The sequence below is a fragment of the Leptonychotes weddellii genome, chromosome 9, assembly GCF_054177405.1.
Source record: "Leptonychotes weddellii isolate Sample4059 chromosome 9, ASM5417740v2, whole genome shotgun sequence".
NCBI classification, from domain to species: Eukaryota; Metazoa; Chordata; class Mammalia; order Carnivora; family Phocidae; genus Leptonychotes; species Leptonychotes weddellii.
Window position 1 is genome coordinate 28,599,154 of NC_138377.1, and position 23,145 is coordinate 28,622,298.

The following is a 23,145-nucleotide window of genomic DNA, read 5'->3' on the forward strand; positions in this document are numbered from 1 at the left end:
CTCAGGGGGCACAGCGCGGGGAGGAGCTGCGGCGGGAAAGCCGCGCCGCCGCCCGCGGTCTCCAGGCCAGCCGCCCGCGTTCTTCCGGCCAGCAGCCCGCGGCGGGGGAGGGGCAGCCGCCGCCCGCGTTCTCCCGGCACCGGCGGCCGGCGGAAGGGCCGCGCGTCGCGGAAGCGCGGCCGCAGCTGAGAATCAGCTGCTGGAGGAGGCGGAGAAGGAGAGGGAGGAGCCTAGGGGGGGAAAGGGAGGGAGGGGACCCTCAGGAAGCCGCGAACGCCACCGAGTGTCTGCACACCTCGCTCCGTCTGCAATGGCTGGTTAAAGAACCATCCGGATCGCAGCGCGGGGGGAGGGCTGGGTGGGGGGAGAGCGGCGGCCGCGCGTGAGGCCGAGGGAGGGGCGGCGGCGCGAACGGCGGCGGCGGCGGTTCCAGCATGAAGAGGAGAGCTGGCCTGGGGGGCAGCATGAGGTCAGTGGTGGGCTTCTTGTCCCAGCGGGGCTTGCATGGGGACCCCCTGCTCACTCAGGACTTTCAGAGGAGACGCCTGCGGGGCTGCAGAAACCTCTACAAGAAGGACCTCCTCGGCCACTTCGGCTGTGTCAATGCCATTGAATTCTCCAACAATGGAGGCCAGTGGCTGGTCTCAGGTAAATCAACCCCCTTCCCCGCCCCACGCCTCCCGGCCCCCTTCCAACCTCCCCTTTCGCTCTCCCTCGCCACCCTCCTTCTGCCCTCCGCCCCCCCCCACCCCCCTTCTGCGGTGGGAAGGTTTGGTGTCAAATTCAAACCCTTACGGGGGAGGGAGGGGAAGGAGAGGATGTCTTCTGTAAAAAAAGACCTAAAATGGTTGACAGATCCTTAATTCGCTTTATCCCAAGTGCAAAGTGATCTCTCCTGATGACTGCCCTGGAAGTGTGGGTCGGGGAGGGGGGGCGAGATTACCGCCTGACAAAGTTTGATGGGAAACTCTTCCTCCGTGTACTTTAAAAGGTGCGGGGGCATTTTGGGGATTCGGAGGGGGAGGAGGCCGAGGCGCGCCGGAGGCCAGGGGGAGCTCGAGTCCCTGGCGCCGGCGTCAGGGAGAAGGGGCCTTGGGGCTGGGGGCCGGGCGGTGACAGGGCCGGCCGCCGAGGGGTCGGGGGCCGCGACTCGGGGGGCTGGCTGGGTGAGCGAGGAGAGCAGCCGGGCGGGTCGCTGTTGGCCGCCCCCGTCGGCGCCCTGAGGGGCCCAGCTCCATCTCCCTTCTCTGTAGTGGCCTTTTCCGTGTCGTGTTTTTCTTACGATGTGGGCAGTGCCGGGGACTGGAGGCTAAGGGGTACCGGCCTGAACTTGAATGCGTAACTTGTGAGGCGGGGGGTGGTGGGTGGGCGACCCCCGGAGACTTGTTGGCTGCAGCCCCGCGCCCTTACCCCCTTTGCCGGCCGCTGCCGTTGCAGGTGGTCTGCGCTCCTCCTCCCTCCCGCCCAGCTGGGCTCGGCTGCCCCCGGGCTCCCCCTCTGGTGTGGGGAAAGTGGCGAAATCGAGGCCGGGGCTGCGGCCGGGCGGTGTAGGCCTCGCTCTCCCGGGGCTCCTAGCGACAGGCAGCTGAATCGATAGCCTATTGCTCCCGGGGAGGCCCGGGCCGGGCGGGCCGCAGCGACTGCTGCCCCGGGGGAGGTGCGCCTGCTGCCCGTGGGGGTGCTCGCCACCGCCCCCCTTCTCCCGGGGGTCTCGGGCCCCAGGCGGGCGAGTGGGGATGGGGTCCGCTGGGGGCGCCTCCCTGAAAGCGGGCTAAGGGGAGGAGGGCGAAGACGGCTGATCTGGCGTTCCCGCTCGCCTTCTACTCCGCTCCGTCCCTTTTCCTGCATCGAGAGGGAGGAAGCGGGAGCCCAGCCCTGGACGTGGCGCTTCGCTTCACCCAGGCCGGTCCCCGAATGGTTTTCTAATTTACGTCAGTGGGCAGCTGGCCAGAAACTTCTGGGACCATGGCAAAGCATCCGTTTTCTTGGCGAGTAACAGTCGGAAGTGGCACGGGCGTACAGTCCAATTTAGGGGTAGCAGAGATAAGACTTGTGTGATCATTTCACGATAAACCTTCTGGGGTTTCTCCAGAACTGACTTGACTTTTCCACCCTAGATCGTTTTCTCTTTGACTAGGTGTCTTTTGGCCCTAGATCATCCCCTGAAGAAAGCTGATATTCTACTTCAAGGCATACCCCAAACAAAAGCTTCCTTCCCCAACACTGCCAAAAATTCCAAGGGCAAAAATGGGGAACATCTCTTTAAAGAGCTCACCGTTTTTTTCTTCTGTATTCATTATACCCTAGTCTCCTTTCCAGACTGATGTTTTCCAACAGAGGTGTCCCCAGGTACAAGGAAATTCTCCCTACTGGCTGAAGGAATTTGGGGGGTATTCCTGAACTAATCATGGTAATTGAATCATGAGTACAGTCATACATTGCCCAGCTTAACACTTTTTAAACATAACAGATTTATTAATATATAATTCACATGCCATACAATTCACCCATTTTAAGTTAACACTTTTTAAAAAAAACACTAAAATGTTGCCTCCATTCTCAATAAGTTATCCTTGTGCAAGACCTTCCCCTATGTCTCAAATGAACCCCGTTTTCTCTAGTCTTGGCCAGTTAATTTACTTTATCTTAATTGTAGTCTGTAGAAGAGGAGAGTCCTTTCCACAGGGCAGGCTCTAGCAAACCTCCTGGTTTTAGGCATTTATTTCCTTGTTTTTCTAGGCCTGAGTTGCCCATCTCCATCATTACTTTCTGGGTTTCAGTCTTTGCTCCTTCCTCCTCCTTCCTCCCCTCACACTTCCTCTAGCTCAGTCCTTCCTGTTTCCTTTTTATCTACTCCTGTCCTTGTTCCTAGTCCATGCAGCAGGACCCTGCCCCCCTCCCCCCCAGTTTAGCTCAGATATACTTAGCTTTTCTTACTTATTTCCTGAACATATACTTTTGGTTAGCTATTCACCTTCCATTATCAGTACAACTTACGCTAACAGGAAGCTCCTCCTGTTTGCTTCAGATAAGGAAGCCCCCTCTGGGAGTCATAAATACACCTTAACTTGTTAAAACTAATTAAATATTGTTCTGGGAAGTCCTTCAATAATCTTCCCCAATTTAAAACTATTTAAAATGTCAGGTTTACGTCTTATCTATCATTGTCCTTCTTTAGCAGTTAACACCTGAGGGGAGAGGCTCTTAGGGTTTTGAGGCTAATGCTGTCTATCCCTAGTGTTTCACAAAAATGTGGTGGGAGGCCAGATTCTGGTATTGAGATTACCTTTATGCATTTTGTTGTTGTTCTTGTATCTTGTCTGGGTTGGTTAAAGACTTTAGAAAGTGGTGATTAAAATGATAGTGTATTCATAGTTTGTTCACTGTTTACATTTCCTAAATGTTTGGGCAGGCTCACATTTCTTGTAACTGACACAAAGCTGTTTGGTAGAATTAACTTAGACCTAGGGCAAAAATATTTGCATGATTCCTGTGGCCTTATAAAATGCGATTTGTTAAGGATACATCATTGCTATTTTGTTCTAACAGCTGGCCCCTTTTCCAGGGCACAATGAGGCCAGCAGATATTAAGAGTAAGCCAGAGAAAATCAGGAAGGAGAAAACTGTTCTCCTGGGCAGTGAGACTGTGACAGCAACAAGTGGGAGGATTTGTTTTTTTAAACATTAAAATACTTTTAACTTAAGTATTTTTCTTTATTTTGATCAGAAAAGGGCATTACTGTGCTATTCTGTAAGGCAATGTGGTATTGCATACACACATGGTCACTGCTGTGTCATTTAATGTATGACCTTGTAGTCAAGTTACTCTCTGGGTCTGTTTCCTGATGTACCAGCACTTACCTGAAGGGCTCTTGTGAGAACTAAATTAAGGAGACGCCTGGGTGGCTCAGTCAGTTAAGCGTCTGCCCCTGGCTCCCAGGGTCCTGGGATCAAGCCCCGCATCCAAGCCACATCGGGCTCCCTGCTAAGCGGGGAGCCTGCTTCTCCCTCTGCCTGCCACTCCCCCTGCTTGTGTTCCCTCTTTCGCGTGCTCTCTCTCTCTGACAAACAAATAAAATCTTTTTTTTTTTTTTTTTTTTTAAAGAACTACATTAGGTAAAGTTTAGGTTGTGTGCTGAACAGAGTGCCGGGTCTCTCAGAAAAGCTGAGCTTGTTTTCCTTCCCTTTGGTACTTATAACTTGTGATATTATTATTAGCTGACACTTGTTCTTACAGTATTGGTAACAGACCTGTGCAAATGGGGCAGACAGGATAGTTTTGTGACTTTTTGATGTGGAATGAGAAGGCACAATGTATGTTGAAGTACTGCTCATAAGAGATCCTACCAACATCAAGGAATGTAAGAACACATATTGGGGGATATCCTGGGTTTACCCTTTAAGTCTTTGGTTGCATCTAATAATATTATTTTCCCTGAATTGATATTTAAGACTAATTGATATTAGAACCTGTAGAGCTAGCAGATTAATAGCCCATTAGTATGAAGTTTTGAGTTTCAGTGAGAGATTATGATCTCTTTCCTGATGCTTATGACTAAATGTAGGAAAAGCACCTTCAGAAGCTTTTCTTTTTTTTTTTTAAAGGTTTTTGTTTTTTAAGATTTTATTTATTTGACAGAGAGAGACACAGTGAGAGAGGGAACACAAGCAGGGGGAGTGGGAGAGGGAGAAGCAGGCTTCCCACTGAGCAGGAAGCCCGATGCGGGGGCTCGATGCGGGCCCGATCCCAGGACCCTGGGATCATGACCTGAGCCGAAGGCAGACGCTTAACGACTGAGCCACCCAGGCGCCCCGAGATTGACACTTTCAATATCTAACATTTATTTGCACATAGCACAGTACAATGTGAAAAATTGAGAAAGCTCTCAATGAGATGAACTGTTAAAAATGCTTTGTAAATAAGCTTAACCCCAGTGTTGTCATCAAAACGTATTTTTAAGCATCAAATAATAGCTGTGATAATAACCATATTCTCAACTTGAACCTATTAATAATGATCATTTCCTGTTTCCCAGTCACTAGTTCTATCAATTTTATGGAATCAGTTTTTTTGTAAATAAATTCATCTAAGAGCATGTTATCTACAGGTAAAGTGTTTGGCTTTAGCCAGTGGAATAAAGTCTTAAACTCTTTAGAACTTCTCAGGTGTTTAATTGGAATGAATTTGTTGGTCCAGTGGTTAGTTTATCAGGAAAAATATGGCTAGTGGTAGGGCAGATTTGTGACTTGAAAAAGCTTTCATAGTACATACATTTCAATAAGGTGATTAGGGAATCAATTATTGGATTTTCTTCTGGGCCTTTCTATTTACTGATAATCCATTGCTGTGAAGGTGTTAAATTTTATCCTTTCGTCTATTAATTAGTTCAACAAATAGTTTTTGAGTGCATAGTTTATAAAGCAGAAGCAATTAGAAGAACAGAAATGATATATCAGGTATAAACCATGCCCCCAAGCTTGCATTTTAGGAACATTTACTTATCATCTGTAATAGTGCATATGGCCCTTTAAAAAATGTTTCCCCTCTGCTTTATGATACTTTAATAGATACCTGATTTTTCTCAGATTTGCAGTACTTATTATAGCAAATAATCCTCTTGCTTATGAGTTTTAGTGGGAAAGAAAGAAGGCTCATAGAGGTGGCCTTGGAGGACATTGCTATGATAAATTACAGAGATCGTGTCGTTAAGGATAAGGTAACATGGATATTTATAGATGCACATTATTTTTCCCACTTGTTCTTCAGTCAGCTAATTGATACCTATCAAAGATTGGCAAATTTAGAATTATGCCCAGGTTTGTCACTTCTACTTTAAAATAAGCTAGTGAGGTTGAACTGATGACCGCCAGTCTTATTAGATATTATTAGCAGAGCAAAAAGTTGTCTTTGTGTTCTGTATTGTTCAAAGGATCATCACTGACTTAATTTATGCCAGTGTGTTTTTCATTACTAAGAGTTCCTAAGAGGAGCAGTGGCCCTCAGTTATGGATCCTGGTGACCACAAGTGTGTGCTCATTCACTGATGATTGTTAGATTTGGTTGTAAAGTGCAGTTGGAATCATTTAGATCAGGGAAACTTTATTGACCAGTAAAACTTGAAACACAGATGGATGCTGTGTTCTGAATTGTGAGTTAGGAAGTAACTTACAGAAGAAGTAGATGCGTTTATCTTATGCATTGAGCCAGGTGAAGAGCACTTCCATTTGTTAATAAACAGCACTTAATTTTAATTTTTTTCTTTTTTATGGGTTCAAGAAAGAAGTAATTACTTTTATTATTGTTTTAGTCTGAATTTAGATACTCGAGGGTAGAATTAAAGCCTTTTAAAATTAAAGGAACTAAAATCCTAATTCAAATGAAGATGACGTAGATTAAGAAGGAATCGATTCTGTTTTCAATTTTTGGTGCCCCACACTTTAAGTATTGTCTCTTACAATTGAAGAACTGAATATTAATCTGTTAGGATTAACCTCAGATTATTGTGAGAATGTGAAATTACATTTCTTTTTTACTTGGTTCTCTGTTTAAAATTTTGATTTTGGGCGCCTGGGTGGCTCAGTTGCTTAAGCGACTGCCTTCGGCTCAGGTCATGATCCCGGGGTCCTGGGATCGAGTCCCACATCGGGCTTCCCTTGCTCTGCGAGGAGCCTGCTTCTCCCTCTCCCTCTGCCTGCCACTCTCCCTGCTTGTGCTCGCTCTCTGTCAAGTAAATAAATAAAATCTTAAAAAAAATAAAAATAAAATAAATTTTTGATTTTAAGTTATAAGGGTGAGGTTACTATTTGCCTATGGATATGTAAGCTGATTTTAGGTGATTTTTGAATAAATATTTAAATTTTAATAGTACATTTATTTTTATATATGGAAAAGTTAACCAGCATGTATAAAATATTTTTAATGAATTTATTGCTTAAGGTGAGGTTAAAATTTTAAAAGTCAATTTAAAGAAAAATAATGGTAAATGTGTTTACATGGATATGGCAGAAATCTAAAGTTGATCGAGATTGACTGAAGCTTGGGAAACACTTCATTATGTAGTCTTTTTTGTATCTTCTTTCTTCCTCATTGAATCAGAGAGAAGGGAAGATCTTCATTTTATGGAAGAGGGAGTGGAAAAGTAGAAAGATGACTTGCCCAGAGCTGCCTTGTTAGTCTTTGGCAGTCAGCAGGCCAAGTAGGGCCCATTGCTCCCAGGCATGTGCTGTTTCTAAGTTGCCTTTTTATATTTTTCTTTCCCTTTTCTTATAGGGTAATTCACCTTTTCTGGATCTCTTTTAAAAATTGAAAGCTGGAAAAATTAGCAATTTCTGAGCACATGTGCAACTCTAGTTGCTCCTCTTAGATGATAAATTATATTTGTGTTTTGCTGTAAATAAAGTTAAGTTGTTCCACACAGGTATCTTATGTTTATTTATTCATTAAAAATATTTAATAGGAACATACTATGTGTGCCTCTTTAATCTTAATAACTGTGAAATTTTTTTTTAATCATTTATTTAGCTTATAATGTGTGCCAGGCTCTCTGCTAAGCACTTTATATATGTCTTATTTGCCACTTGGAAAATAACCAGTGTTATCTATAGTCTAGAAAGACACAGGCATTTGAAGGTTTTGTATTAATTGTCATAATTAAGTGCTAAAAAATCAAGAAAGGACATTGATCAATGACTGCTGAGGGTTCTGAAACGCAAAGAACAGGTAGGGCATTGGTGGAAGAATAGATATTGGAATTCATTGTTTCTGGTTCAGATGAAGTGAAATATAATTCTAGGAATGAAAAAAGATTATTACCTTGGCCTATTACCTTGGTCGTTGTAGAAAATTTGGTTCCAGTAGCTGCTTCCCAGATTTTTGTTCTTTTCAGCTTTAATACTTATTAGTCATTACTGCCAACATAAGCTTCGTAAAACTTAACTCTCATGATCACACATTCGCTGCTGATCCCTCAAAAAAATCTACAGTGCTCCCCAGGGTCCACCAAATTAAACAGGAATGCCTCACCTGACGTTCAACTGAGACATTGCTGTTCACGAAGATGAATGTTAAACAATAAAAATAGCTAATTTTTGAGCATGTCATTCATTTATCACGTATTATTTGGGGGTGTTTCTTATGTCAGGCACATTTATATATGTGACCACATTTAATAATTACAAGAAACTTTCCTAAGGTAGGGTTAGTGCTGTTATCCTTATTTTACATATGAAGAAACTGAGGTTTAGAGAAGTTAAATGACCTCCAAGGCTCCTGTAGTTTGCGGTGGAGCTGGATTTGCAGCCTGGGTCTGCTGGAGCAACTGAGACATGCTGCTGTGAAATTTTTAGACTGTTTTGTAGGACCTGACTTTTCCCCTACATTCTCTTCTCTTGCTGGTATCACTGGTACTTTGCTACCTGCTTCTCTCACCCCCTTTGTGTAAATGAAGGGAGGGGGTATAGCTGTGGGGATGGATCAGTGGGTTTTGAGCCAATAAGCACAGCTCTGGTCATAGCTACCATACTCAAACCTCCAGCAGATCTCTCTTGGTGCTAGAAATCAGCTGGATGTTGGTCTTGGCAGTTATCTAAAGTCTTCTTCTTCCTTACACTTTGCGTGTTCCACACTTGCTTATATAAACCATGTAACTTCACACTGGGTTGAACTCACCTGCTTTAGTGAGGTATAAGGAGTGGGTATATTCTGGTTACCAGTTTAGTTCCTCTTCTCCATTAGCCCAACCAAAAGTACAAACAACATACATGACTCGTAGTATTTACTGAGCCTATAATTTGAGTTTGATATCTGCTGAAAGCATGCTGGTTGAGTACATTTCCCTGATCTCAGCCAAAAGGTGTATCCTCATAAGGACATAGATGAATAATGATAAAGTGCTTTTTGGAAGGTTTAAACAATGTAACATGGGATAATTTGCCCAGAAAGCACTGGTAAGTCATTTGGAAGTACTTTGCCACAGACACAATATCATAAAGGAAGGTATGACTCCTAGACCAGATGATAAGCCTGTTTAATCCTTACTGAGCTTGAATTATAGTGTTCTTGCAAATAAAATTTACTTCTGTCACCAGCAACTTCACTCTGCTTCTGTGAAAAAGAAGTCATTCCCTTTCCAAGGTTAATCACAGATTAGGTTAACAAGGAGGGTTAGATTCCACTTGCTTTTCATGTCAGTTATCCTAAGTCAGGAATTCAGGGAAAGACTTGACAACAGCAGTTTGTCACTTTTGTTATCTGCTCTTCCCATACCTTCACGGTCACACTTTCCTTGCTACCTTACTCACTCATTGCACTTTGCAGTGTTGATACCCAAGATGCTATCACATACCTCTCAGGATGCAGAGTTGATATGCATTGGAGGTCAAGTCCATGTGCTCTGAGTATTATTTTCTTATTAGGGCCAATTTTAAAATGGAAGTTATACTCTGGAGGTCTGGGGATATAGGAATCAATGAGAAAATGGCATCTGAGGAAATTGATAGGTTTATAACAGATCCTAGTAGCAGAGATGTTGGTGGAAAGACTGATTCCCATCTTCCGTTTTTCCTCTGCTGGGCTCCTACGCCTTGATACAGCGAGGTAAGATTACCTTACGTGGTTGATAAGGTCACTGTGTAGGTCCCCTACCTACCTTGCTGCTGGCTGGGGTCCTTTATAACAAGGTGACTGTATATCCTGGTTTGCTTGGGACTGTCCTGATTTCCCCATTGTCCCAGTACAATTATTAACACTCCTTTCATTCTTAAAAAGAAGTCCTAGTTTGAATGATAAGTTATATGACCACCTACTCATAATCACCTGAGCTGGCCGGTACTCAACTAAAACCAAAGCCCTACTCTCTTAGCTCTCCTGTTCACCATTGAATGCCTCTGGTGAGAAAGGCTCCAAGTCTCCTTTCTGCTGTCAGGTCTTTCAGCTGCCACTTTTAAGGTACTGGATTGAGTCTGAGAGGCAGAATGGTTAGTCATTTGTCCCTTTGTTTCTTTTTTTTTTTAATTTTATTTATTTATTTATTCATGAAAGTCAGAGAGAGAGAGAGAGAAGCAGAGGCAGAGGGAGAGAAGCAGGCTCCCCGCCTAGCAGGGAGCCCGATGCGGGACTCGATCCCAGGACCCTGGGATCATGACCTGAGCGGAAGGCAGACGCTTAACCATCTGAGCCACCCAGGCGCCCCTGTCCCTTTGTTTCTTGTTAGAAAGGGGGAGAGGCAACTAAAACCATTAAGAAAATGCTACATCCAGAGCCTAGTGAGTTACCCCTTCCTTTGTATATACCTCATCTTATACTTATTGTTCTACTGTTCACTTGTACATTCTTCCTCCCCCCTTTTTAAAAAGTCTTCCTGTGGGTTGTTTTTTTGCAGTTGATTTTAAGGAAAGGTGTTTTGGGGAATGATTCACCACTGAGTTGGGATTTTTTTTCCTGAGGTGTTTTTATCCAAAATGTGGGTGTGATACTGATACTAAAACCATGTTATTAAAACTCCATGTTATGGAGTATCTGTCCAGTACCAGAATACATTTGGAGTAAAAGTTGGCCCCTCAAATGTATAGATTGGCCCTGGGAAGGATTTTCAGGAATTGTAGTTTTTCAGGTATATGGCCAGTTGCCTCGAGAATGTCTTTCATGTTGTGAAATGACATCAATAAAGAAGTTTAAGAGATCTGGGTTAGAGTCCTGATTTCACCATTGTCACTGTGATCCGTTTACTATTAACGTTCTGTCTCTGTAGAACCATAGAATTTTATTGCTGGAAAAGAATAATAGTCATCTAATTGAAGCTTTTAATTTTACATATAGGGACACAGGAGCAAAGAAGTAAAGTGATTTGCTCAGTAGTTTACAACTAGTAAGTAGTATAGTCAGGATTAAAATCTGAATCTCAGGGGTCTTCTGATGTCGTCTCTCAATAGGGAAAGTCATGAGATTCTGTGTTTCTAAAGGACTTTACTCTCAAGTAAAGTGTTAAACTTTCGTTGGCTTCCTCTGCCCCTACATTCTTTCCTTATTTTTTTAGATTTATTTATTTTAGAGAGAGAGTTTGTATGCATGAGCAGGGGGAGGGCAGAGAGAGAGGGAGAGAGAGAATCCTCAAGCTGACTCCCTGCTGAGTGCAGAGCCTACCCAACGCAGGGCTTAATCCCAAGACCTGAGATCATGACCTGAGCTGAAATTAAGAGTCGGACACTTAACTGACTGAGCCACTCAGGCACCCCTCTGCTACTACATTCTATCTGCAGTTTCATTGTCCCTGAACATGGTTGTTTTGATTAAGTTGGCAGTGCCCATTATTTTAGAGATGAGTCAGTAGAGATTTTCCAGGTTGGAGGCAGACTGTCACTCTGGCTGTCTCCAGTTTTAATTCTTAGTCTGACTATACTTCCCTTACTTTGGAAAGTCTGTTTCCTTCCAAGAACATTACTCAGGAGGAGGAATTTTCTGCAAACCTAGGTGCCTGTCAAAATCTTGTTACACAACTTCTCTCATTCTGAATTTCCATTCAAGTCTTGTATCTAAATTTCAATTGTATCTTTTGTGTTACTACTTAAGGCCAAGTGAATAATTGGAACCTCTGAGGATTGTTGTGTGTTTTTTTAATAGGTGTCTTTTTTTTTTTTTTAAAGATTATTTATTTGTCAGAGAGAGAGAGAGCACAAGCAGGGGGGAGCGGCAGGCAGAGGGAGAAGCAGGCTCCCCGCCGAGCAAGGAGCCTGATGTGGGACGAAATCCCAGGACCCTGGGATCAGGACCTGAGCTGAAGGTGACTGAGCCACCCAGGCATTCCTTTTTGTAGGTGTCTTAACCAAGTTTGATGGTTTATACAGATATCACTAGCAGCCATAGATGGCTGAAGCATGTGTTTTTGCCTTCCACATACTGGCAAGAAACAACTGAAATTTACATGTTTGGCAACCAGCTTCAAGCAGCCCTTGAGTCTCAGGGTTGACATCTCTGTTTATACCTGCTTGTAGGTGGGTATTGTGTGCCTTCCTAAAAGAACTAAAGCATTGGGCCTGCATTGGTTCAACCTTCTTAGAATTTCTCAAGAAGAGAAAAGAAAGCTTTATTATGTTGTTAATGTTGTTTATGCAAGGAATTTTACAAAAGTCAGGCAGGCAGTGTTCTTATTTTAAAAAACAAAAAAAATCAGAAACTACTCAATAAATGAAGAGAGTGCCTGTGATATAATCATGAGAACGTATTGTCCAGGTTAATTCTGTATGGCAGAAGTGAGACTGGACATGATCTGTGGTCTGGGAGTACCTTACAGTGCATCATACTATCTTAATAACTTCCTTGTAAATCCTTACTGTTGATGAGATCCAAGAATCTGTTTTTAGTGTTCCCTTAGCTCTATTTGAAGAGCTTTTGTTCTTTGACATTTCACTAATTCCATACTTTACTATTGAGAATTTCCTGTTGAATCATGCAGGTCAATAGAATAGGACACTTAGAAGACAGGCTTCCTACTTATTCATACGTTTTTAAAAAGATCATGTATTAATTATAGGAAATTCAGAAAATAGAATTTAAAGAAAGGAAGTATACCACCTACTCAGGATGACCATTTTTGACACGTGGGACATATTTTAGCCTTTTTTTTGTATGCATGTGTACATAGTTTAAAAATAAAATTGGGGGGCGCCTGGGTGGCTCCAATCAGTTAAGTGTCTGACTCTTGATTTTGGCTCAGATCATGATCTCAGGGTCTGGGATGGAGCCCCAGGTCAGGCTCCTCGCTCATCCGTGAGTCTGCTTGAGATTCTCTCTCTCCCTCGGCCCCTCCTCCTGCTTGTGTTCGGACACTCTCTCCCTCTCTCTCTTAAATAAATCTTTTTTAAAAAATTTAAGAAATTGGGATTAGGTCATCTCTGCTGTTTTGTAGCTGTTTTCTTAATATTAACATTTTTTTGGTACGCCATTGAATATTTCTCAAAAGCAGGGTTTCTCAACCTCAACAGTATTGACATTTGGGGCTGGGTAATTCTTTGTTATGGGGAGCTGTCCTGTGCATTGTAGCATGTTTAGCAGCATCCATGGCCTCTAACCAGTATATGCCAGTAGCACCTTCCCTGCTGTGATGACCAGAAATGTCTCTAGATGTTGCCAAATGGTCCAGGCAGGACATCACTCTGGGTGAGAACCACTGTCTTAAATAAAAAATTCTTAGACTCTTTGGTCTCAGGTCCTCTTAAAAGTCATTGAAGACCTCAAAGAACTTTAGTTTATGTAGGTCATTTTTATCAGTTTTTATTGTATTACAATTTAAAACTGATAAAGCTTAAAAAATTCTTTTAAGAATAGAAATAATAAACCTTATATTAACATAATAATGTCTTAACAAAAAGTAACTATTTTCTAAAATAAAAAATAGAGAAGTTACATTACCTCTTCCAACTCTTTAATGTCGTAATAGACATTACAAAGGCATTTGCATTTAATCTGTTGTGAAATAATTGGTTTAGCTGACAGAGGAAGAAAATTCAGCCTTACACAGGTATATAATTAGAAAAGGGAAGAGTATTTTAATGCCTTATCAGATAACCGTGCATATTCTTTGAGATTATATCAAAACTCAACAAGTGGAAGTTTCTTAAAGATTAGTTGCAATGTAGAATCTGAAACCATTATCAGAGAAATTTTCAGTATGTTACATTAAAATCCTTTAGTCTGAAGAACGCCTGGGTCGCGCAGTCGGTTAAAACCGGCTCTTGGTTTAGGCTCAGGTCATGATCTCAGGGTCATGAGTAGGGGAGTCTGCTTGAGATTCTCTCTCCCTCTCATCTTCTGCCCCTCCTCACCCATGTACGCACACGTGTGCACAAGCTCTCTCTCGCTCTAAATAAATAAAAACTTTAAGAAAAAAATCTTCCCCTTAGGTTGCTGGCTTTTCTTGAAAAATTCAAAGATCAGGCAACCTTGAGGCTGCATTTCTCTGTGGCAGTAACTGGCTGGAGCTGAGTAGCGGCTTGTTCTTTAAAAGGGTTGTCTCTTCTCCAGTCGGCCTTTTGTGGCCTGGCCCCTGTTGTTTTCGAGAGGCTGAATTGTATCATGGTAAGGAGCTGGGATTCAGATCCCAACTCCCACTCTTGATTGCTGTGTACCTTCAGGATATTTAGCTTTTCTGTAGTTTTATCTGGATAATAAGGATAGCAACAATACCTACTTCATAAGATTGTTAAAAGGATTAGAAGAGCCACTAAATGTAAAACCCTTAGGATAGCCCCTGGCCCAGAGTAAATTTAGCTAAGTTAGCTGTTGTTGGAGTTCAAACAGCATATAATTGGCTAACATTTCTGTAGCTCATACTATGTATCAGGCAATGGGCCAAGCCCTCCACACAGATCTATCTCATCAATCCTAACATAGTACTATGAAACAGGTAGAGTTATTTTCTCAATTTTGCAGATGAGAGGATACAATTGAGAGAGGTTAAGTAACCTGCCTGAAGGCACTCAGCTAGTAAGTAGTATCAACATTAAGAGTTGAACCGATGCACTTTGAATTCTAAGCCTGTAGTTTTGAATGCTGTGCTGCCTCATGCTACATCTGTCTCTAAAATAGGTCTAATTACAGAAGTGGCAGGCTTGGGTAAATGGAGATTAGTGCTCTTAATGTTTTTGTAAGTGATTTGAGGAGAGTATGCATATAAATATCTCAAATTTATATATGACATCATTTCATTCCGGTAGTGAAACACCAATCCAATAAGTATAAACTGTAGGCAACTCTTTGGATGGAGTGAGTGAGCTGAAGAGTGACTACTGACTTTCTTTTTTTTTTTTTTGAGAGTGAGAGCATGGGAGGGGAGGGGCAGAAGGAGAGGAACAGAGAGAATCTCAAGCAGGCTCCCCACCCAGCAGAGCTGAACCAGGGCTCAGTCTTATGACCCCCGAGGTAATGACCTGAGCCGAAACCAAGAGTCGGACACTTAAACCGACTGAGCCGCCCAGGTGCTCCTGATAAGTACTGACTTTCAGAGTAGGTAAATGTAAAATAAGAAGAATAATAGATTGCATGATATACTTCAAGATAATCAGTAAGGACTTGAGAGTCATTTTGGTCTATTATTTGAGGGTCAAAAAGGCCAGCAAACATTTCAAGCCTAGGGACGCCTGGGTGGGTCAGTCATTAAGCGTCTGCCTTCAGCTCAGGTAATGATCCTGGGGTCCTGGGATCGAGCCCCACATCGGGCTCCTTGCTCCGCGGGAAGCCTGCTTCTCCCTCTCCAACTCCACCTGCTTGTGTTCCTGCTCTCACTCGCTCTTTCTGTCAAATAAATAAAAGCTTAAAAAAAAAAAACCCCACAAACATTTCAAGCCCATTAGGATAGCTATTACTTAAAAACAGCAAGACAAAACAAACAAAATAACAGGTGTTGGTGAGGATGTGGAGAAATTGCAAGTCTCGTGCTCTGTTGGTGGGAATGTAAGATGGCACAGCCACTGTGGAAGACAGTGTGGCAGTTTCTCAGAAAAGTAAACAGAATTACCATATGATCCAGGAATTTCATTTCTGGGTATAAACCCCAAAGAATTGAAAGCAGGGAATTGAGCAGATAATTTGTACCCTCATGTTCATAATAGCATTACTCACTATAGCCAAAGGGTGGGAGCATGAATGAACAAACAAAATGTGGCATATACATAAAGTAGAATATTATTCAGCCTTGGGGCGCCTGGGTGGCTCGGTTGTTAAGCAGCTGCTTTTGACCTCACGTCCCGCATGGCGCTCCCTGCTCCACAGGAAGCCTGCTTCTCCCTCTCCCACTCTGCCTGCTTGTGTTCCCTCTCTTGCTGTGTCTCTGTCAAATAAATAAAATCTTTGGGGGGGAAAAATATTATTCAGCCTTAAAAAGGAAATTCTGTCACATGCCACAATATGGATGAACCTTGAAGACATTATGATGAAATAAGCTAATCAAAGACAAATTTTGTATGAGTCCCTTTATATGAAGTACTTAGAGTAGTTGAACTCATAGAGACAGAAATAGGGTCTCTAGAGTTAGAATCATGCTTGCCAAGGACAGGGGGAGGCAGGAATGCAGATTTATTATTTAGTGGGTACAGAATTTCGGTTTGTGAAGATGAAAAATTTTGGAGATGGGTTGTGGTGATAGTTGCATAACAATGTGAAAATGTGAATGTACTTAATGCCACAAAGCTCTACACTTGAAAATGACTTAAGAAAAAACCCCAGCAAAATGTTAGGCATGTCTAGGAAAAATAAATTGGAGACAAAATGGAAAATGCTTTTCTTTCCTGTGTAATGCGGTAGGGCAGACTCACTTAAAATTCTAAGGAGTGTTTTGGCCTCCCCACTTTGGTAAGAGGGATACAACTTGGTTTTAGGCTCCAGGCCTAGCTCCTTGGGTTATTAGCAAGTCATTATGTCTCTCTGATCCTCATCTGGAAAAAGGGTTTATATAATCCTTACCTCACAAGCAAAGATGTATGTGAATGAATTTCTGTACTTATAATAATGCTAATTATTTTCATCTTTGGGAAAATAGCAAAACAGACTTTATTTCCTATTCACTGAAGTGGCTGGCTGTGTGGCCCACAGGCTCTGCCTCTGTATCTTCATTCTGCCTCTTAGAACTCAGGAGAGGTATGGGCCACACAAAAAGTTTGGCTTCACAAAGTGGCGATTATATACACTGCAAAGAAGGAGTAAATAGGCTAAAAAGATTTAAGCCAGGCTGAATAATTTTCCTTTAGTCTTTGTAAGTTAAAAAAAAAACCAAACAACTGCAGCAATATGAAAGGGTATTTTTTAAAAAAGATTTTATGTATTCATTTGAGAGAGAGAGCACGAGCAGGGGGTGTGGTAGAGGGAGAGGGAGAAGCAGACTCCCTGCTGAGCAAGGAGCCCGATGCAGGGCTGGGTCCCAGGACTCTGAGATCATGACCTGAGCCCAAGGCAGATGTTTAACGACTGAGCCACCCAGGCGTCCGTCCCTACAATATAAAAGGGTATTAACTAAAATTGCTATTCCCAAGAGGTAACCTCTGTTAGACATTTTGATTCTACCCTTCCATGTACGAATTTGTGTATTTTTTATTAAAATGTATCAGAGTGCTGACTGACTCAGTCAGTAGAGCATGTGACTCTTGATCTTGGGGTTGTGAGTTCAAGCCCCATATTGGGTGTAGAGATTACTTAAAAATAAAATCTTAAAAAAATGTATCATGCTATTTATACTCTTATGCTACCTAAAATGAGTTGGAAACATTAGGACAAATTCATTAATGATATGTACAAGAAACTAGAACTTGAGGGTTATGTATACCTAACATGATGCACTGGGTGTTTTTACATGTAGTATCTCAATACACACAACAACCCTGCGAGATAGTTGGTATTTTCTTCATCTTAGAATCATAAAACTGAGGTTCGAGAAGTAGAATAACTCGCCCCCAGGATATCTAGGCACTTTTCTTCAAAAGCTTGTACTTCATGTAGCCTTCTAGAGTACCACCTTTGCTAGATCTAATCCCATTCTGCCATTTTTAAAAAGAAAATTTTCTTCTTTTAAAAAGAAGAAAACTTTTTTTTTTAACACTTTTTTGTTTTTGTGATTATTCCATGTTAGTACAGACAGAAGTGCCTCATGCTTTTCTTTTTTTTTCCTGGTATCATAATACATGGTACATACATGAACAATAAGCTTTTTTGCATTTTTATTGTGGTAAAATATACATAACATATATATACAATATACATAACATAAAATTTACCATTTTTACTATTTTTAACTATACAGTTCAGTTGCATAAAGTACATTCACATTGTTATGCAACCATCATCACCATTCATTTCCAGGACTTTTTCATCTTGCAAAACTGAAACTCTGTTCCCATTTTACAACTCCCCATTGCCCCTCCCCGCAGTCACCATCTACTTTATGTCAGTATGAATTTGACTACTCTAGATGCCTCATATAAGTGGAATCGTACAGTATTTGTCCTTTTGTGTTTGGTTTATTTCACTGAACAGTAATTTTTTATTTATTTATTTTTTTTTAGATTTTTTATTTATTCATTTGAGACAGAGTTAGAGAGCATGAGCAGGGGGAGAGGCAGAGGCAGAGGGAGAGGGAGAAGCAGGCTCCCTGCCAAGCCAGGAGCCCGATGTGGGGCTCGATCCCAGGACCCTGGGATCATGACCCGAGCCGAAGGCAGACGCTTAACCATCTGAGCCACCCAGGCGCCCCTCACTGAACAGTAATTTTAACCCGACTTCTACTGATGGACTTTTAAATGGTTTAGTCTCCTGCTCTTCAAACAATGTGCTGCAGGTGTATTTGATCCTGAGTTTCAGAATGCTGTCTCAGTCCCGTCCTCTGTTTGGCTGAATTTCTGAGGAAGCCCAAAACAAATTCTTTTCCTTCTGGGCCTCAGCTTTTCTGGGCTATAAAATAAGAAAAATTTTAAATAATTACTTTTGTTACAGTATGCTATGAGGGCTTGAATAGTTTTTGCTTATATTATAGCTCAGGACTCTTTGAAGAGAGTATTCTTTTTTATTTTTTTTAAAGTAGGCTCCATGCCCAGTGTGGAACTCAACGCAGGGCTCGAACTCATGACCCTGAGATCAAGATCTGAGCTGAGATAGAGTCAGATGCTTAAACTGACTGAGCCACCCAGGCACCCTGAAAGAGTACTTATTTATTTAAAAGATTTTATTTATTTATTTGACAGAGAGAGAGAGAGCACAAGTAGGCAGAGAGGCAGGCAGGGGGAGAGGGAGAAGCAGGCTCTCCACTGAGCAGGGAGCCCGACGTGGGGCTTGATCTTAGGACCCTGGGATCCTGACCTGAGCTGAAGGCCGGCATTTAACCGACTGAGCCACCCAGGCGCCCTAAGAGTACTCTTTTAAATATAAAGTTTTTTTTGTAACTACAATACTGCTGCCACAGTGTGATTATAGTACATTTTGGGATGAGTTGGTGAGTTTAGTGCAGAATTAAATCAACCCAAAATGACCAGCATCAGAGTAGCTATGTTCCTTTGGAGTTCTCAGATGAATTAAAGCTGAGCAATTGTTCATGAGGAAACCAGGCTTAGAAGCCTTGTCCTCTGCTTGTTCCTTGCATGGTCCTGGTGCCAAGCAGAAAGGCCTTGCCTTCCTATGAGGTCCCTGTGCTGCCCTAGAGGAGCCCTAGAGAGACTGGGGCTAACCCCATGGCAGCACCCAACTGCCAGGCTTGCAGAGCCGGCTTAAAGGATCAAACTCTTCACTTGGACTAGTTGCAGGTCCGACAATCTCGCTGCATGGAGGCATACAATACATCTCTGCTCTTTTGAATTTGACTAGATGATTCACAGAGAGAGGAGAACTATCCAGTTTTTTTTGAGGTTCTGAATTGATTTACCCTTGATTCACCAGCCCTCCTTTACTTTGTGGGGTCAGAGATTTGGCCACAGCTGTTATGCTCCCTCTACTGGCTTAAAAGCAGCTCAGCAATTTCAGGTGATGACCTAGTTTGCACCCACTGTGGTTTTTGCCAACACATGGTTGAAAAGTGTTGTCTTTGCACAGAACTCTTAATACCTTGCCTAAGGAAATGTGTGTGTGAGTGTGTGTGGGGGGTGCACCTTACATCTTCTGACACTAACCTCGAGGGCAAAGTAGAAGAAGCAGGCCCTGCCATTGCCTCATTTCTGCCTCAGTGATTCCAGTCTCCTATGGACTTGGGCTGTCATCATCATGTTAGATACGAAGGACACATCATTTTAAGTGATCCCGAGGCATTCTACAAATAACCATGTATTTTAAATTACTAAGCATTATTTGGCAAAATTAAATCATCTATGAATGTCTACAGTGAACACTAAAGATAATGCTGTCTGGATGATGGGGGAAGACCCTTAGGTGAGAATGGTTATGTCTTTAAGTGCATAGGTGTAGATATTATTTTCTTTTTTATTAAACTTTTTTTTTTAAGCTGCTTCAATTCAGGAGAGGTTGTGCTGCCTGGCATAGGTCTGAGTGAATAAATAGAAGTGCCATCAGTTCTATATTTCTTGCCGTGAGTATCCCAGCCCATCCTGGGGAGTCTAGTTTTCATTTTTCTTTTTCTATCATGAACATTTTTTAAAGAGTTTTATTTAAGTAATCTCTACATCCAATGTGGGGCTCAAACTCACAACCCTGAGATCAAGAGTCACATGCTCTTCTGACTGAGCCAGGAAGGCGCCCCTCTATCATGAACATTTAAAAAATCCAAAATGTTTTATTTTATGGAAATGTTCAAACATTCACAGAAGTATAGTATACCCATCTATAATAATTACCAACATTTTATTGATCACCTATTCCCCCTACCTTTTTTTTTCTGGAATATTTTATTTTATTTTTTTAAAAGATTTATTTATTTATTTGACAGAGAGAGAGCGAGAGCAGGAACACAAGCAGGGAGAGTGGGAGAGGGAGAAGCAGGCTTCCCGGTGAGCAGGGAGCCCGATGCGGGGCTTGATCCCAGGACCCCAGGATCATGACCTGAGCCAAAGGCAGGTGCTTAACGACTGACCCACCCAGGCACCCCCTTTTTCTGGAATTTTTTTTTTAAAGATTTTATTTATTTATTTGAGAGAGAGAATGAGATAGAGCATGAGAGGGGGGAGGGTCAGAGGGAGAAGCAGACTCCCTGCTGAGCAGGGAGCCCGATGCAGGACTCGATCCCGGGACTCCAGGATCATGACCTGAGCTGAAGGCAGTCGCTTAGCCAACTGAGCCACCCAGGTACCCCTTTTTCTGGAATATTTTAAAAGGGAATTCCAGACATACTATTTCACCTATTTCAGTATGCATCCCTAATTGATAAGCACTTTTTTTTTTTCTTTTAACAGCACCACAATGCCATTATTATACTTAAGAGACATAACAATACTGGGGCACCTGGCTGGCTCAGCTAATAGAGCCTGTGACTCTTGGTCTTAGGATCGTGAAATCAAGCCCTAAGTTGAGTGTGGAGCCTACTTAAAATAAGAGAGACGTAACAATACTTTCTTAATATCATAAAACATAAAAGAGAGATGAGCACTGAATAATGTATAGAATTGTTGAATCACTATATTGTACACCTGAAACTAATATAATACTGTATGTTAAATATACTGAAATTGAAAAAAATTAATTAAAAAAGCAAAAAAAGTAATTGGATTTGACAAAAAGTTGACTGTTTGTTAAATTTGCTTGTAGTCTTTTTTTTAAAGAAACAAAACTTTGCAGATACAATAGAAGTTAATCGAAGATAAACGTTACTAGATGTGTTTATCTACAAACAATATATGGTATTACTTTGTATATTTAAAAATATACACTTAATGGTTAACTTTTACATATCCTTCTGAAACTTTATTACTTACCATTAGGTTTTCAAGATTTATTCATGTTGTTACACATATTTCTAGTTCATTTTAATTGCTGTATGGTATTCTGTTTGGTTTAGTTTTAATTTGTATTAGTATTCCAATGGAACTATTAATATATATGTTTGTGAATATTTATGTTGTCTACAGCTTTGTTTGCTTTTTGCTATTATAAACAGTGATGCAGTGAACATTCTTGTACATTTCTTTGTGCCACTTTGTAAGAATGTATTTAAATTATAACATGCATTCCCCTGATTAATTTAGAGGTTGACTTCCTCTGTAATATTTTTTGGCTATTTGGATTTCCTCTTCTGTGAATTGTCATATTTGCCTCTTTTCCTAATGGTTTTAAAAATTGATTTGTAGGAATTCTTTGTCTATTTTGGATACCAAGCCATTGTGAGTTTTGTGTATTGCTAGAATCTTTCAATTATTCAGGCAGTTTTTTCCTGGTCCCTCCCTGTTCCTGGTCTTTCAGTTTACTCCAGTTCAGTCAGCTTCTATTTTTATTCCTAGGCTCCCTTGTTTTATTCTAACCTACACATTATTGAGTTATGTTTCCAAGGTGGGGAATCCCTTCAATTGTCCATTAGATGAACTGCTTTGTCATTTATGGTTTATTTTTGGTTCTGTAAGGCAGGCAGCCTAGAATAGGGGTTAAGAATGGAGGCGATAGAGTCTTAACTGCTTGCTTTTGAATCTTGGCTCAGCCACATTACTTACTGTGTGTGACCACGGTAAGTTACTTAACCCTCTTGTACTTGTCTTTATAATCTGTAAAACTCATGAGGGTAGAACTGTTATGATCCCCATTTTATATTTGATGAAACTCAGGCTCAGAGAGATTAGATTAGAAACATGAGTAAGTAGAAGAAACATGTGGGCCTTTTTATCTTTTAATTTTACACTTTTGATAGAGACATGGGTATAGAAAATATTTCTGTAATATAGGATACACCGTAGCAAAAGCCATGATAGGTCCCTGACTTGTGGCTTCAGTGTTAGGGAAAAACAGTAAGAGTAGAACTATGGAGAACTAAAGTACCCACTGCCTGTATAAATCTATTAATAGGTTAAAAAATTCCTTGTGTCCTTATTCATTAAAATAAAACAACAAAAACCCACACCTTTATTTTTATAACTTTAACTTAAAAGAGATACAGAATTTTTCTTAAGATTTTATTTTATTTATTTATTTATTTTTAAAGATTTTTATTTATTTATTTGACAGAGAGAGAGATAGCGAGAGCAGGAACACAAGCAGGGGGAGTGGGAGAGGGAGAAGCAGGCTTCCTGCCGAGCAAGGAGCCCGATGTGGGACTCGATCCCAGAACCCTGGGATCATGACCTGAGCCGAAGGCAGACGCTTAACGACTGAGCCACCCAGGCGCCCCCTTAAGATTTTATTTTTAAGTAATCTCTACACCCAACATGGGGCCTGAACTCACAACCCTGAAATCAAGAGTTGCATGCTCCACTGACTAAACCAGCCAGGCACCCCAAGATACAGAATTTAGATAACCATCCCAGGCCAGAGAAGTCATAGTTGAAAGAGGCAAATCATAAACACAGAACACTGGACTACACTTAAGGGTTCAGCTTGGTAGACAATGAAGGGGGAGGAGAACATGGAACTTGATTTTGACCTACAATGAAAGAAAGAAGAAACTGAAGAAGCAAAGGCAACTTCTTTCTAGGGGAAGGAGAATAAGTTTGACTTAGCCGCTCTATCTTCTTTGATTTTTTTAT

The 23,145-nt window shown here is 41.7% G+C and overlaps 1 protein-coding gene across 1 annotated transcript in view; it reads left to right on the forward strand.

The window, feature by feature from the left end:
• Window positions 1-291: 291 nt before the first annotated feature.
• The window catches only part of LOC102741484 (DDB1- and CUL4-associated factor 5), a 40,561-nt gene continuing 17,707 nt past the window's right edge, over window positions 292-23,145 (forward strand). The window contains exon 1 of the mRNA XM_081830356.1: window positions 292-648. Within this exon, the coding sequence (XP_081686482.1) occupies window positions 435-648 (214 nt within the window). The 5' untranslated portion in view covers window positions 292-434. The remainder of the gene's footprint in view (window positions 649-23,145) is intronic.